Consider the following 16,537-nt stretch of genomic DNA (forward strand, 5'->3'; position numbering starts at 1 on the left):
GTATGCATAGTGCACAGCTATTAAAAAGAAAGAACTAGGCAAGATGGAGGCGGAGAGATTTTTAAAAATAATAAAATATCTGGATTTAAAAAAGAAAGAACTAGCTAGATCTACCTGTAGAAACAGATGTCCATAGTGAGAACAGCAAGCTCCGGGAAGGTTTTTATAGTGTAATCCTATTTTTATAAATAAAATGACTCCTACAGCTCCTTATATGTACCAGTACATTTGTGTACCTGCATATTTATGTAAGTTTGAAAGAGAATGTGGAGAGAGACACAAGAGGCTATTAAAAAAGAGAGAGAGAGGTAGACAAAGGCAGAGGTGAGGGTGTGAAAAGACTGGAGAAACTTAAAAATGGAAAAAATATTCAAACAAAACAGAAAGGTATAAAGTCCCTCTCCTCTTATCCTGGTTGTCATAGTCACACTCTTAGGGGTTTCTTTGCTATCTTTCCAGACACTATCAATGAATTTTTAGGATATACATATCAAATATATATAGGTTGTTTTAAACATGAGATGTATGAGATCATATGATATATACTGCTCTGTAGCTTTTCTAAAATTTAAATTTTATATATTAGATTTTCCATATTGATACAGACACATTATCTCCTTTTACATAACTGTATTATATTACAAAAACTAAGAGATTTTTAAAAAGCTTAAACGTCCACGGAAGTAGATGTCCAAACGAGTAAGATTTATTGCAATAAAGGGATTATAATCTTCCCTACAAATAGCAGAAAATTCATCACTGGTAAAATAAAAGCAAAACTCATTGACATAGGAATTATTAAAGCAAAACATAAATTTTAATGGAAAATTAGTACAAAAGAGGAAAGTATAGCTATACATATTGTAGAATAGTTTGATTGAATGTGGAACATGTGGCAAACTTCACAAGCAAGCTAACAGAACTAAGTAACTTCAGCATTTCCACTACATTTTAAAATATCCTAGTAAAATTTCTCATAGAGATTGTATATCATCCTAGTAAAATTTCTCATAGAGATTGTATATCATCATAGTAAAATTTCTCATAGAGATTGTGTATCTTCAAAAATTCAGTTTATTAGCAAGAGATGTCATGAGTTTCGGAATTAGAGACCTGGGCTAGAACAGCAGTTCGACTATTTACTGCCTACGAGTATGTTACAAGTCATTTAACCTGTCTTAAGGTTCAACATGCCCAGTTTTGAGATGACAATAAATGTCAATCTGATAGAACTGTCATGAAGATTACGTTAGATGATGTAATTGTTTGCACACATTTAAGCTCTCAATAAATTGCAACTACTATTATTAATAATTCATCTAGCACCTTGCCAAGTACTTGTACCATGCAAAAGAAATACAAAGTAATTAGTGGTTGCTTAGTATTTGGTGGGATGTGGGAATGGGGGTAATAGCTAAAGGTTATGGGGTTTCTTTTTTTAAATAATTGACTTTATTTTTTAGATCAGCTTTAGGGTAACAGCAAAACTGAGCAGGAATTATGGAGTTTCCATATACCCCCTTACCACACACATGCACAGCCTCCCCCATTGTCAATACTGCACCAAAGTGGCATATTTGTTACAATCAATGAACTTACATTGACACATCATTACCACCCAAAGTTCATAGTTTACTTTAGGGTTCACTCTTCGTGGCGTACAGTCCATAGGTTTTGAGAAATGTACGACAGGTCTCCACCATTACAGTATCATATAGAATACGGAATACCATGTTTCCCCGAAATCAGCTCTAATGCGTCATTTGGAGAAAAAATTAATATAAGACCTGGTCTTATTTTACTACTATAATATAAGACCAGGTCTAAAATAAAATAATATAATATAATATAATATAATACTGGGTCTTATATTAATTTTTGCTCCAAAAGACACATTAGAGCTGATTGTCCAGCTAGGTCTTATTTTCAGGAAAACACGGTAGTTTCACTGCCCCCAAAATCATCTGTGCTCTACCTATTTGGCTTCTTTCTGAGGTGATGTGAATATTTAAAAACTGACTGTGGTACATATCTATGAACATACTAAAAACCACTAAATTGTGCATTTTAAATTGGCGAATTGTATGGTATTTGAATTATATCTCAATAAAGCTGCCCCTCGCCTCCCCCCCACACACACAAGAGAAACTCTAAACAAGAAATTATAGTTTTACTGGGAAGGTTAAAAACAAATCTGAAGGTGAAACGGATTAAGAAGTACAAATAGCCGGTAATAAAAACAGTCACAGGGATGTAAAATAAAGCATAGGGAATATAGTCAATAATATTGTAATAACTATACATGGTGCCAGATGGGTTAGACTTATCGAGGTCATCACTTCATAAGTTATATAAAAATCACTATGTTGTACACCTGAAACTAATAGAAGATTGCATGTCAAATGTAATTGAAAATAAATTTAAAAACACACAAACAAAAAAAAAACCTTAAACTGATAACCACAAACAGAATGTGATTAAAGAGTTTCTAGTAAAAGCTTCAGTGGTTATGAGGGTGTGAAAAATGCAAATTCTTGGCCTCTATTTCAGACCTACTGAATCAGAAACTTTGGGCAGTTTATTTTTAACAAGTCCTTCTGGAAATTCTGCTTGTTAAAGTTTGAGAACCACAGCTGCAGGAGCAGTGCTTCTCAAGATTTAATGTGCATACATATCACCTAGTGATCATATTAAAAATCAGATTTTGATTCAGTAGGTCAGCACGAGTGTGAGATTCCACAGCTCTAACAAGCTCACAGGTGGTGCTGACACTGCTGGTCTCTGAACCACACCTGGAGAGCCAGGCTGTAGGACAACAAAGTAATGGCCACCACATTGCTGCGAGTGAATTCAGTTTGGAAGCATAGAGAAAAAGGCTTGAAATGCAGTGTCCCTTCAAAGGTTATAAGCACAAAATTAGGTGAGATTCGTCCCGCGCTATGAGATCATCTGACAAGGACCCTGTGGTGGTGGAAGGGCAGGAAACCTTCCTTCACATCCTCCAAGTTAGAGGCATGCTGTAAAACATCTGAATTTCCCTCTGTAATCAACTGTAGTCTGGTCTTCTATGGCTACTCAACTTCTAAAAGACATTTGTTTATATTTTCAATCAGTAATGACATCTCTTAGTAAAAAGCTCAGTATGGAGAGTTTGAAGAGATTTAGGGATAACAATTGAATCTCTTCATTTTATAGCTCAAACAGGTCCAAAATGAGCAAAATGAAGTGGCCTATGAGGGCAGGATGAGAACGGAGCTCTCCAAAACCCAGAGCAGCAGCCTTTCAACTCTGGTATCACTTTGTTCCTTCACGCAGCCAGATCCCCAAGCACCTACCATGTAGCCAACCATCATGCTCCAGTTTAAATACTGGTCACATATATCTCTGCATTAGTCAACTCCCTCTTCCATGACACTGGCATGGGTCTCCTACCACCATTCAAATTCTTCGAATACCCAATTAGCTCCTCCCACATCTTAAATATCCCAAACTCGAAGTCCTTTCCTTGTAGTCATCAAAATACCCACAACTCTAGGATTCCAGAGTTTCATGGAATTCCTTTCCTTATGACAACTGCTCCTTACCGCTTGCCCCAAATCCTCCCTATTCATGCCGGTTCCAACAACCACTGGTCGGGGAATCAAGTGCCCTTCAGGGTCATCAAACCATCAATCTCATACCAGCACCTTTACATAACGCATTTTACTTGATGCTCACATTCAAGGAAAGCAAGTTTACTAGCCCCGAATGTGAAGCAGTACTTCCTTTCTTGACTCAAATTTACCTCACCTAAAACTTCACGGGACGCCTGTTGTTCATGAACAATTCCTAATTTACTTCATCCAGATAACTTGATTTCAGTCATATTCCATCATCTTCTTTCCAAGCCAAAGGACACTGATGGCTAAGTCTAACTTAATGTTATAGTTGCCTATTCTTTTGATCATTTTTCTCCTAAATAACTTTTGGTAGGACAAGTGTCAAATGATTACCAAAAAAAGTCTAAAGACCTATAACAGTGCATACTATACTCACATCCTTGCAGGTGTACTATCTCCCCATTTCCCAGCCCAATCAGACCTTACACAGAGGAACACGTGTAAGGGCCTTTATTTCATCAATGTACTTACACAGAGTCTTGCTCTGAGTTTTAAGTCCCTGCCGCTTGGGCCTACATCCATGCTTTACTCTCCAGTCTCCTGGTAGTTTCAACCATGGGCATCTGAATTCTTGGCCTCTGTGTCCACAGTCTCCTAATGCTGACTCACCAGCCCAGTATGAAACTACTGTAAACAGGCCTGTTCTGCTCCTGTCCAAGCCAACAGCACAGCTCGAGGATTCTTCTTTGACCTTGGCTCACAAGTTTGGTCAATTTGTCTTCTACCCTTTTTACTCTTTCAGAAGGTATCTTCCAGCACTGGATCTATTTTCCACATTTAAGTCTTCACACATTCCTTTTGAAAATAACGTTTCTCCAGCTAAAAATTTATCTAACATATTACCCCCTAACCTGATATCCATGCCATCCATTGGGTCTGCCAGGACTCTCTGTCTTGGCCCATTTTCACCAAGATTAAGCTCCAAACAATGCAATGTTAACCTTTATCCACGTATATATTTAATTCCCTCAAAAACACATTAACAGATTAGTCACGCGTGGTTCTTCTCTTTTCCTGGAGACGAGTAATCTACACAGCAATTTCTTACTTTTCATTACAGATCAGTGCTTCTTGAACTTTAATGTTCTTGTTGAAATGCAGATTCTGATCCAGCAGGTCTTAGGTAGGGCCTATGACTGTGCATTTCTAACAAGCTTCCAGCTGATACTTTGATGTTGGTCCACAGAACACATGGTTATAGAACACAGTCGCTTTGTCATGAATAACAGTGAAAACTCGCCAATCTTCTAGACTTTACTGAGGTCCTTCTAGGAATTTTCTCAAGAGATGACAGTCATATCTGTACCCGCAGTCTGCTGGTATAGCCAATGTTCATGTTTTGGCCAGTAGTTCCCCCCTTTCACCCATAAATTCCTTCAAAACTTTTCAGCATATGTATCACTGGGTCCCAGCTTCCCCATATCCCTCTACGTCAATTAAGTCTGGTTTATGTTATTTGTATCATCATCCATTAGATATACTTAAGCCTTCAGTTTCAAGGGGCAGTATGTGAATGTGACAGTAACTCTCCAATTAACCCCCTGCAACATTTCTTCAAAAAATCTACAAATTAAACTGTTCCTCTATTTTTAAGACACCAAATATGAGGGCTGTGGCTTTTCTTTACAAACCTACAGTCCCTGAAACAGAAGATATTGTTGCAGTGTAATCCCTGAATGATACATGCCCAGGAGCTATAGTCACCTGCATTACCTTTACACTGTGGCAATGCAGGAAGTGTCCCTTTCTTTACGATCATCTTTCTCTTTATGTAGGAATGATTTTTAAGTCAATAGTAATACAGTAAGAGTTGAAAGAGTTGGGGTTGTGTGTCTGAATGACATATGTTTCCAAGTCAGGCCTAAATAACTTTCTGATCATTCACTATTATATATTTTCTATGTCTCTTTCCTCCCTAATAACTTACATAATCAAGACAATCTATATTGTTTCTACTTCTGCTTCCAGTATTTACGGAAAGCTTATGGAAATGATGCACTAAAAGTGACTACACCCAGACACAGAGAGATTAAGTATAATCTTATTACTTAATCAGTGGCTCAGTGGGAGCTAGGGCATCAAACAGGAATCAGAGTAGTCTGTGGGTCATAGGAATAAAGTAGAGCCAGAATCAGTCCTCCTACTTGGAGAATCTGGGGACATGTAATGTACAGGCTAAGAGGTACTAGGTTGTAGAGAAGAAACAAAGTAACCATGCTTTCATTCAACACTCTGTAGTCTACTAGGTGCTAGGGGGTATTGTAGACAATGAGTCAGATAGGGTTTCTCCTTCATGGGACTTATATTCTACTTGCTACCTAGATCCAGCCTTTTTACTGGTTGTCCATAAATAATCTTACTACTTAATGACATATCTCAGCTGTTAGAGAATTTATGATTTCCACTAGAATTCACAAACGCAAATGCTTATGAGGTCAGGCAGGTAATATAAATTCACAAATCAGAGCTGACTTAAGACCAAAGAGCATGCTAAAGTTTGGCAAATTCTGGCTTAAGGCAATCAAATTTTTTAAAAAAACATTAGTATTTTGGGGTAAATGGCTATACCCGGAGGTGTTATGGTCTAGATTTTTGTAAACAGACTCAATTTCAGGTGATTTTGAACAAAAAACTTATCAAATACATAATAAACATGAAACCTATCAAATATATAATAAACATGACTTCTATCTTTAAACCAGTGGCCCCAATGATCTCTGAATTGCCTTTAGGGCCATTTCTCCCTCTTGGAGAATAATGCATCTTCAAAAGCCATGTAGTTCTATCATCCCATCCTGTCAAATCCAAGAAGTTCAACAACCTTTCTTCATTTTGCCCCATCTCTGTCCCCTTTAGTTCAAACTGGCAGTGTTTTGTCTCACATAATCCCATTGAGACAGGTTACTTAGCATGTTGTTAGGTCAACAGGGAGATCCCTGGTGAAATAAAAGGCAGCCATATCCTGAAACTCCAGGTTCTGGAATGTCTCCTTCACTCCAGGACAAAGATACCAGAACACGCTTTGAGGTTAATAAATTATCTCATAAATACCTTTTGACTGGACAAAGGAACAGATCTGATAGATAGGAATGCGTTGGTTCGTTAACCCCTTTAGGGTTGGCAAACAGGACAAACCTGCTAAAGAATTCCATTAGAAAGCACCAGCCCCCTTTCCCAAGCAGGCAAGGGAAGGTATAAAAGAACTCAGTCACTGGACACTCCCATGCGGAACCCTCTCTCATTCCGAGAGCTGTGATTCTTTACTTTTAATAAACTGTCCTCTTTTACAACCCCTTGCCTCTCCTTGGTCTGTGCTTCCATTCTTCAGTTTCACGAGACACAATCCCAGGAAATATCCTATATCACCATAAATTTGTTATCAAATGCTTATTCAGCCACATCCTTACTGTTCTTTTCAGAACACGCTTTCTCATTTTGTGCAGTATGGATAGCCTGAGAATTTTCCAGGTCTTCAAATTCTGGTTCTTATGAATAAATAAATTCAGAAATTTACCGAATCAGTTTTGTGATATATTTTTGGTTCACAAAAGAAAATCATTAGCACACAACTTAGTGAAAAAATATCAATATATGTCAAGAATCCCTGGGTTCTAGACCTCTTTTTCATGACTTCATATGTGATCTAGGATAAGTCATAATCTTCCTGAACCTTCTCAGGATTATTTTGAGTTTCAAAGGAGATATATATGTAGGAGTTGCATTTGGGGAAGGAGAAAACACTGCCATCAGTGACTTAGAAAGCAGACAATAGGATGCAGAATCTACAGACAGATCAGAGGAGAAAAGATAAAAGAAAAATTGTGAAGAATCTCAAAGTTAAAGAAAGGAATGTGACAAAACCAGCATGTGTGAGCTCAGGCTGCCGTAACAAAATACCACAGACTTATGGCTCAATCGATATTTTCCCAAAGTCTAGAGCCTAGAAGTCCAAGATCAAGATGCTGGCATGGTTGATTTCTGGAAAGGGGTCTCTTCCTGGCTTGTAGAGATGGCTGCCTTCTCAATGTGTCCTCACATGATAAGGACGGAAGGAAGGAGGGCATGCTGGGCAACAATCCCATCATAAGGGGCCCACCCTGATGACCTCATTCTAAACCGAATTATCTCCCAAAGGCCCAATCTCCAAATATCACATTGGGGGGTAGGGCTTCAACATAAGAATTTGGGAAACACACAATTCAGTCCACAGCATTCTGCCCCTGGCCCACGAAAGTCACCTTTCTCATGCAAAATACATTTATTCCATCCCAAGAGTCCCAAAAGTCTTAATTCATTCCATGATCAACTCTAAAGTCCAAAGTCTCATCTAAATATCATCTAAATCAGATATGGATGAGACTGGAGATACAATTCGTCTTGAGGCAAAACTCTCTGGCTGTGAACCTGCAAAACCAGGTTAGTTATGAGCTTTCAAAATATAATGGTGGGATAGGCATAGGATAGACATTCCCATTCCAAAAGGGAGAAATCAGAAATGACAAAGGGATATTGGGACTAAATGACGTCCAAAATCTAGCAACACAAATTCCATTAGATCTCAAGGCTCAAGAATAAACTTTTTTGGCTCAATGTCCCACCTTCCAGGCCCACTATGGTGGCATCACCCACATGGCTCTGTGGGGTGGTCCCCCTCCTTTGGCTCTGCGGAATTCCACACCTTAAGATTCCCAGCAAATGCCCAAGGCTTGTTGAAACTGAGGCAGTGGCCCTGATGCTCTCAATAATCGCCTTTGGGACCATTTCTCCATCTTCCTGAAGGATAATGGATATTCACATCATCCCATCCTGTCAAATCCAAGAAGTCCAACAACCTTTCTTCATTTTGCCCCATTTCTGTCCCCTTCAGTCCAAAATGGTAGTGTTTCATCTCATATAATCCCATAAATTTGTTATCATATGGTTGTTCAGCTACACCCTTAGTGTTCTTTTCAGAATAAGCTTTCTCATTTTTTTGCAATATGGATAGCCTGAGAATTTTCCAAATCTTCAAATTCTGGGTCCTTTTTGCTTAACAATTCCTTCTTCATTTCTTCTTTCTTCTTTTGCAGTCAGGAGGAACCAAGCTACTCCATCAGCAATTTCCTTAGAAATCCCCTCAGCTAATATCCAATTTCATTGCTCACAATTCTTTCTTCCACAAAACACTAGAACACAGTTCAGCAAAATTCTTTGCCATTTTATAACAAGGACTGACTTTCCTTCATTTTACAATGACATGTTACTCATTTCTGTCTGATACCTCACCAAAATCACCCTTAATGTCTATATTTCTAGCATGCACCTCAAACCTCTTCTAGCCTCTACCCATTACTCAGTTATAAAGCTGCTTCCACATGTTTAAGTATTTGTTACAGCCGCACCCCACTACAGGTACCAAAATCTGTCTTAGCTTGGGCTGCCATAAGAAAAATAACCATAGAGTGGGTAGCTTAAACAGAAATTTATTTTCTCACAGAACTAGAGACTATAAATCTAAGATAAAGGTGCCAGCATGGTTGGTTTCTATTGAGAGCTTTCTTTCTGGTCTGTAGATTGATACCTTCTCACTGTGTCTTCACATGGAGGTGGGGAAGGAGAGACAACAAGCTCTCTGGTGTCTTTTCTTATAAGGCCACCAATCCTACATATCACAAGTGACCTACCCTCTGACCTACATTACTTCCCAAAGGCCCCATCTCCAAATATCATCACTTTTGGGGTTAGGGTGTCAACATATGAGTGGGTGGGGCCACAATTCAGTCCAGAGCACAGCTGCTCAGCCTGTCTCTCTGATAGCTTGGGTAGCAGAACACACCTAGTTTACCATGGATGTTAAGAGGAGGGTAGAAGAGAAGGAATTAAAGAAGATTCTTTGAATTGATATATGATACCAAAGGAATACAGATTTCTGCAAGAGATTTTTCTGCCGGGGGTCCTGATGATCACTTCATTGCAGTAACAGAGAAGTCTATATAACACTTCACATTTTTTGACATTATGAAAAATTGAACAGGAATTTTGTAAAAACATTATGAAAAATATTTTGGATTCTTCAGTGAATTTGGAAGAAATTTAGAAAACAGATCCAGGCTAAACCTCTCATTGTCTTTGAAACAGAACTCTGTGACCGTGACCAAATAACACCGTGAAATAAAGGTCTAAGAGTGGGGCTAGGGGTTGGGTGCACTAGGGAAGCGTTAATGTGAAATGGAATTATGACAAGGCCAAGAGAGAATGAACTACCTGCCAGGCACACTTTTAAATTCTAGACTTCATGTTCAATGGGTTTAGAATTTATTAAAATAGCCAGATGTGTAGTAGCTTGAGTTCCATATACACAGTATGGTCACCGATGCGAAAAGGAGAAGGTGAGGAGGGTAGGCCACATGATGATGTTGAAGGGTCTTTCCAATATTAAACCCTCTGCCTCTTCTACAAGAATGTGACAGTGGTTTCTGGAGATGACGTGTTGCCTCTAGATGAGTGTGTTGGCCCCATTCTTACATGACTAAGGGGAAAGAGGTCCAGCAGTGCCAGCTTCAAAGCCCAGGAAGGAAAAATTAAATGATTAAGCTGACATTATTAATTCAAATGAACTCAGGGAGGTCACCTAGAACTGTAAGATTATTGAAGAGGCATAAACAAGGACTTCAGGGAGAAAAGGGTAACAAAACAAACAAAACCCACCAGAGTTGTAGGAAAGAAAGTAGGTATTCAAAAGTAAGCAGAAGGAATGAGAGAGAGCTTTTGCTGAGGAAAAGGATACCAGATTTATTTGAGTTCCTAAAAAAAGGAAAGTAATGAGAAAGAGATCATTTCAGAAAATTAAAGGGTCAAGAGGAAAACCAACTGTTGAGAAATCAACAAAAAATAGAAAATCAATATTACTAGTTGACACTGAAAACGATGTTTACAAATGAAAAAGATCTTGTTGGTTTTATTCAGTCACCAGCGCAGTACGTGGCATATAACAACAGATGTACACTAAATAAATATGTGTGGAGTGAAAGAATGTTACTGAGTCCTGTGGGACTTCAGGGCTTGTTGCCCTAAGATGTGCCTTTGTGGTATGTGAATTATTTTGAGCTAAGGGCAATTTTAGTTGTGGGCCCAGAAAAGCTTCTGCCCCGCCTTGACTACCTGGAAGAACTTGAATTAGGGGCCTTGGAAGATTATCACAGATAACCAACCTCTTTTTTATCACAGATAACCAACCTGTCTGTACAGCAGGGCAAACTTCTGTTTGCTAAACATCTGCTTTTTCTTATCACCATCTTTAAATGACCTTTGAAGTCCCAGAGTCATCTTACCTCATTCCTAGCTCAGAACGTCTTATATATCCATTTTTCCCTTTCTGTCTTCGAATCTTTTGTGCATGTTGGGGTCGCTGACTCTCCTGTATGCAGGGATTTTCTCCCTATTTTCTCCTGCTAATCTGTCTGATGTTTATTTGATTATTAGACCAGCCAGAAAAACCTTGAGGGTAGAGGAAAGATTCCTCCTCTCTCACAGTCCCCACAACCCTGGGACTGAGGAGTACAGAACACAATCAATCAACCCAGTAAGATCAATCCAGTAAGGTAACAACAAAACATATACATGCAATATAAAAATAAAATCTAGAATGTGGGAGCGATAGGCTAGCTACAATTTAAAACAAGGACAACTTTTAGATTTGTGAAGCCCTTGAAATTATGTGAAAATTCTGCTTACATTTTCTAGTGAAAGGGTTCAGAGCTTTCACAAGAATTTCAATGCGAGTTTATGAATAACTGATATATTATTAGGTTGATTATTAGTGCTGAGAAAGGTTTAATGGGAATATGATAGAGAAGATATATTCCCTACAATTAGCTTAAGACATTGAAATGAAAATGAGTGCAAAAGCACTAGAAACAAGTTTTATATCTAGGTTATAGTTTTTTGTGTATTTACATACTATCTGAATTGTTATTTTTTGGACATATCCGATTACACGATAAACAGTGCCTCAAAGATTCAGTCTAACACTGCTACTTTGTTATTCTCTTTATATTTACTCCCCCAAGCAATTTTTAGATACTTTATCTCATTCATGTTACTAATGTTGCCTAGCAAATTCTCAATACACCAAAGGCACTAATACATTTTAGGCTTTGATTTTTGGTTTCTTAAAAAATATTAAAGACACTGTCATATTGAATATATTTACTAACAGTAATCCTTTAAACTGGAGAGTACCTAAAATATACTCTTTCAGAGAAGTACACATTCTAATAGAAAGAACTAGACAGGCATACACCCTACAAATTCTGTGTAAATAAAGCTCATAAAAGTTTCCAACCTGAAATTCCCTAAGTGAAAGTTACACGAAACAAAAACGGAACCACTGAACTCTGGTTCCTGACCACCCACTGAAGCTTCAGTTGTTTTGATGTTGAATTTTAAAACACTACTTTTCTGTAAGTAGGCAAACAAACTCGTGGACACATATTTGTTACTCTTATCTAACCTACCCCTCTCTCCTTTTAAAGTAAGCAGAGAACTAAAAACCACGAAAGCCATTACACTTTGGTGTGTTCTTTTAAAAGTTATTTTAAATTATTACTATTAGCAAAGTCCACCAAAACGGAATCAAACAAACCCTCCTACGTATTCAGGAGGAAGAAAAAAAATCTGGATTAGAGGAATTAAAAGTGCCGTCCTTGAACTGCTGACCTTCCTGAGGTCACGTACATTTGTTTCTTCTACAGCCCAAGAAGGAAAGAGGTCACACAGCTGTTGGACAGACTAGACGAGAAATCTCAGAGGTCATTTTTAAATGCCCGGAACAGTGAAACACCATAGAGAAGTGCCAAGGTCAAGGTAGCAGGAGGGGTGCCGCAGGGAGCTCTCTCGAGGGCAGGTACTTTGGGGGTTTCAAAGGACAGGACTGGTGGGGGGGTTGGAAGGCTGGTGGGAAGAGTGAAAAAGGCTGGAAGGACAGGGAGGAGGGGAGGGGAGGGGAGCGAGGGAAGCCGGCAGCAGGCCGCGGAGCCGCCCGCAGAGCTCGCGCGGGAGCCGGGGGGGGGGGGGGGTGGGGTGGGTGGGGGTGGGGAGGAGAAGCCGACCGAGCCCCAGCCCAGCCCCGCCCCGCCCCGCGGAGGCCGGAGCGCCCGCCCGCCCGCCCGCCCCTCTCACCAGCCGGAGCAGGAAGCCCCAGACCAGGGCGGCCGCGGCGCAGGGCAGCCGCCGCTGCGGCCCCATTGGACGGCTGGACGCCTGGCGGCGCGGCGCTGCTCGGCCGGCGCGGGCTCCGGGTCCCGCCGCGGCGCTGCCAAGGGGACCCCGCCGGACACGGGCGCGGAGCGGGATGGGGCCGGTGCCGCCGCTGTCGCTGGCGCGGCCACTGCTGCGCCGACTTCCTTTTCCGGCCACGCCCGTAGGACGCGGAAAGCCCCGCGCCGAGCCCTTGGCGGCCGGAGTCCGCGCGCGCCGTGCCGCCCGCCGGCTCCCTGTGCGTCCCTGCGCGGCCTGGCCTCGGGTGGCCGGCCTGGGCGGGGCTCCTTTGGGCGGCCTGACCCGAGCTCTCCCGGGAGCTCCGAGCCTAATGCATCTGCTCACCGGCAGGTCCTGGCCACTCTCCCACATATACCCCAAGTCCGTCCACCTCCAAAATCGCTGCAACCACCCTATCCAAGCCACCACTCTGTCCCCTCCAAACTAGGCTCTGTTTCCACTCCTGACAGTCTGTTATCCACAGAGCAGTCCGAGAAAGACCTTTTTAAAAATATAAATCACATTCAGAACAAAATCAAAACTCTAGCCTACAAAGTTTGCATCATATGGTTCCTGCCTTCTTCTCTGACGCCATCCTCACTGCTTTCCCGCAGGGAGATGACTTTAAGTTTGCTTTAAGTCACAGGATTTTGCCTTTGGTTCTTTGGCCTTTGAACTGGTGGAAGGTTCCTTTCTGCTGGAATGTTCTCTCCAAATACCTGGCACTTGGCATTCACTCATCAGCTTAAATCTTCACTTCCCCAAAGGGAACTTCCTGACATAACCCAATCTAAAGTAGCCACTCACTCACTTTCATATGTCATGATTTAATTTCTCTACATAGCCCTTTCACTCTCATACGCTCTTGCTGATTTATCTGTTCATTTATTATGTCACCTCCCACTCGCTAGCAAGGAGTGCCTTTGCTTTCTTCACTGCTATATCCTTTATACCTATAATTTTTGGCATAAAGTAAGTCCTCAAATATTTGTTCAATGAATATTCAATACCAAACACTGAACAGAATGCTGTCCCTGCCATCCCACAGCTCAGAGTTTAGTATGGGACACAGATGTGTGAGTAAACACAGTTCAGCATGAATAGTGACTCTTTTATTTGCATAAGATGCTATGGGAGTATGAAAGGGACACATAAAAGGAGTGCCAGGAAAAATTCCAACTTAAGCAGTCTAGAACAGTGAGCTAATTTTAGCCAGGCAATGGGCAGGGGAACGGAAAGACTTCCAGGGAGAGTGAACCATTAGTACCAAAGCCAAAGATGACAGTGGAGGAACTGCAAAACTCGGGCTTGGTTGAAGTTATGAGTAGTGAAAGATGAAATGAGAGAAGGCAGAGACCAAATCACAAATAGATTGGGACAGCCTATTGGGACTTAAGCCTTCATGCAGTTGGTGTTGGAGAGCAAATGAATAATAAGTAGAGCATGCCAGATAATGACAGTTTTACAAAGCTCTCTGTGGTAGCAGGTGGGGTGGCAGATGTATTGAAACATGGCAAAGTGGAAGGAAGCCAGGAGATCTGTTAGGCAACTGTAGTAAACAAATTCAGGCCAGGCACTGTGAGAGCCTGAAATAAGACAGTGGCAGAAGAAATGGGGAAGAGGAGATGGATCTGAAAGATTTGTAGCAGAATTTGGTAACTGAGATGACATGGGCATGGAAGAGAGCAGGAATCCCAGGATCCTGCCATAGACCATTTATTGAGATGAGCATCACAGGAGACGAAGGTGGTGGTTGAATGTGTAAGGAAGGGAGAAATACTTTCGGCTATAAATTTGAAAAGCTTGTGGGACACCCAAATGTGAATGTTTGTATGTGAATGAAGGTTAATGGCTAAGTGGGTTGGTCCAAAGCTTACCCTGCACAATGAGGCCAGAACTCAGGTCTCCTGGCAGTCAATCCTAGACTCTTCTCACACTTTCTAGCTCCCTAGGGCAAGCCAGGTTCCCTGTTTGTAAAATGGATGTAATAGACTAGATGACTTCATCTCTACATATTTCCTTCTGCCCATCATGGCCCATTGCCTAGTGAATCTCCAAAGTGGCTACTGAGGCTGTCTGAAGACCTCTGGTTTTTCTGTCTGTGTTTATGGTCATTTTTCCTTTCTATCAGTGGAGAAAATTACTACCTGCAGCCAAAGAACCTGCATTACAGACTGGTTCCTTGTGCAAGTTCTTTTCTTGCTTTTCGTTTTCTCAGCTGAAAAATGGGGACAGCACTATTTGTTCTGCCTGTCTCATGATTATCGTAAAAATTACATAATTTATAGTTTGGGTAAAATTACTCTGAAAATTAAAAAAAAGAAGAACAGGAGGAGGGGGGGAAGAAAAGGAGAAGGAGAAGAAAAATAGAAGTTTCTGTCATTGTGTAGTCCAAAGTGTCAGCACTATTTGTCATAATTCTTCTGCCAGAATGGTTTCTCCTTGGTCAAAGTCTCTGTGCAGGATGAAGTGAAGGAAAGTAAGAGGGTTAATGGAAGATTAAAAGATTCTTGTTTAATGACTTTACTACTGGAACAGCTGTTAAAGTTTATTTGGAGTATACCTCTGTTACACATGAATTTCCCTGTATTAGGTAGGATAAAGGGTACCTGGATAATTTTAGTCAATATTTTTCATCTCTAAATAAACTATATATAACAACTCAATTACGGAAAATAAGTATAATGGATTAAAGATTGTTTTAATTTCTAAATATATGTAGTTAATGGAATCTTTTCCAGTGTTGAAAGATGGATTGTTATTGTTTGTCAGAACCTTTGTATATTCTAGAAAGTGGCCAGGAAATATTGGCTCCATTTTACAAAAGAGAAAACTGCTAGATTGACAGCAGAGGAGGAAGAGCTAAAATCCAATTCCCTGCCCCAACACACTAGATAATTCACATAGCCTGTGGTGTGCGGGTACCGCACAGTGTTTTTTACATAGGGGACACAGATGAAGTGTTGGTAATGAGCCCCAAATACTTTCTTGGACAATGCGGAGAATTACTTTAGTATGGAGCAGTGATTCTCCATCTTGACTATTTATTACAATCACATAAGAGAGTTTTAAAGGATACCAATGCCTGGTCTCACTACTCCCCCTTTCCCCATGTATGTCTTAAGTTTAACTAGTCTGGTTGTAGCCTGTGTGTTATAATTTTTAACTCTCCTCGGGTAATTATAATTTGCAGCCATGGTTGAGTAACTTTGGCTTAGTCAGTGGTTCTTAAAATGTGGCTCCTGAACCAAGCAGTATCAAAATCACCTGGGAACTGTGAGAAATGCAAATTCCTCCAGATCTACTGAATTAGAAACTCTGGGAATAGTGCCCAGCACTCTGGGTTTTAATAAGCCCCCTACGCAATTCTGATGCATGCTAAAGTTTGAGAATGATTGGTTTAGAGCCATGTTCCTTAACTCTTGCTGCAAATTAGAAGCATCTGCAAAGTTAAAATAAAACACAAACCCTATGCTCCAATATTAATCAAACTGAAAGGAAAAATAGACAAACCCATACTTCGAGTTAAAGATTTGAACACTTCTCTCTCAATATTGGAAAGAACAAGTAGGCAAAAAATCAGTCATGATACAGAAGTCTTCATAAACACCATCTAATTGGCATTCATAGAACACTCTACC

The 16,537-nt window shown here is 40.4% G+C and overlaps 1 protein-coding gene across 3 annotated transcripts in view; it reads right to left on the minus strand.

The window, feature by feature from the left end:
* The window catches only part of SPPL2A (signal peptide peptidase like 2A), a 50,169-nt gene extending 34,972 nt beyond the window's left edge, over window positions 1-15,197 (minus strand). For all 3 annotated transcript variants that reach the window (XM_081049133.1, XM_081049132.1, XM_081049131.1), the window contains exon 1: window positions 12,819-15,197. In XM_081049133.1, coding sequence (XP_080905259.1) covers window positions 12,819-13,268 — 450 coding nt within the window. In that variant the 5' untranslated portion in view covers window positions 13,269-15,197. The remainder of the gene's footprint in view (window positions 1-12,818) is intronic.
* Window positions 15,198-16,537: the final 1,340 nt, after the last annotated feature.

Source organism: Rhinolophus hipposideros (genome assembly GCF_964194185.1).
Source record: "Rhinolophus hipposideros genome assembly, chromosome: 5".
In the NCBI taxonomy this organism is placed as follows: domain Eukaryota; kingdom Metazoa; phylum Chordata; class Mammalia; order Chiroptera; family Rhinolophidae; genus Rhinolophus; species Rhinolophus hipposideros.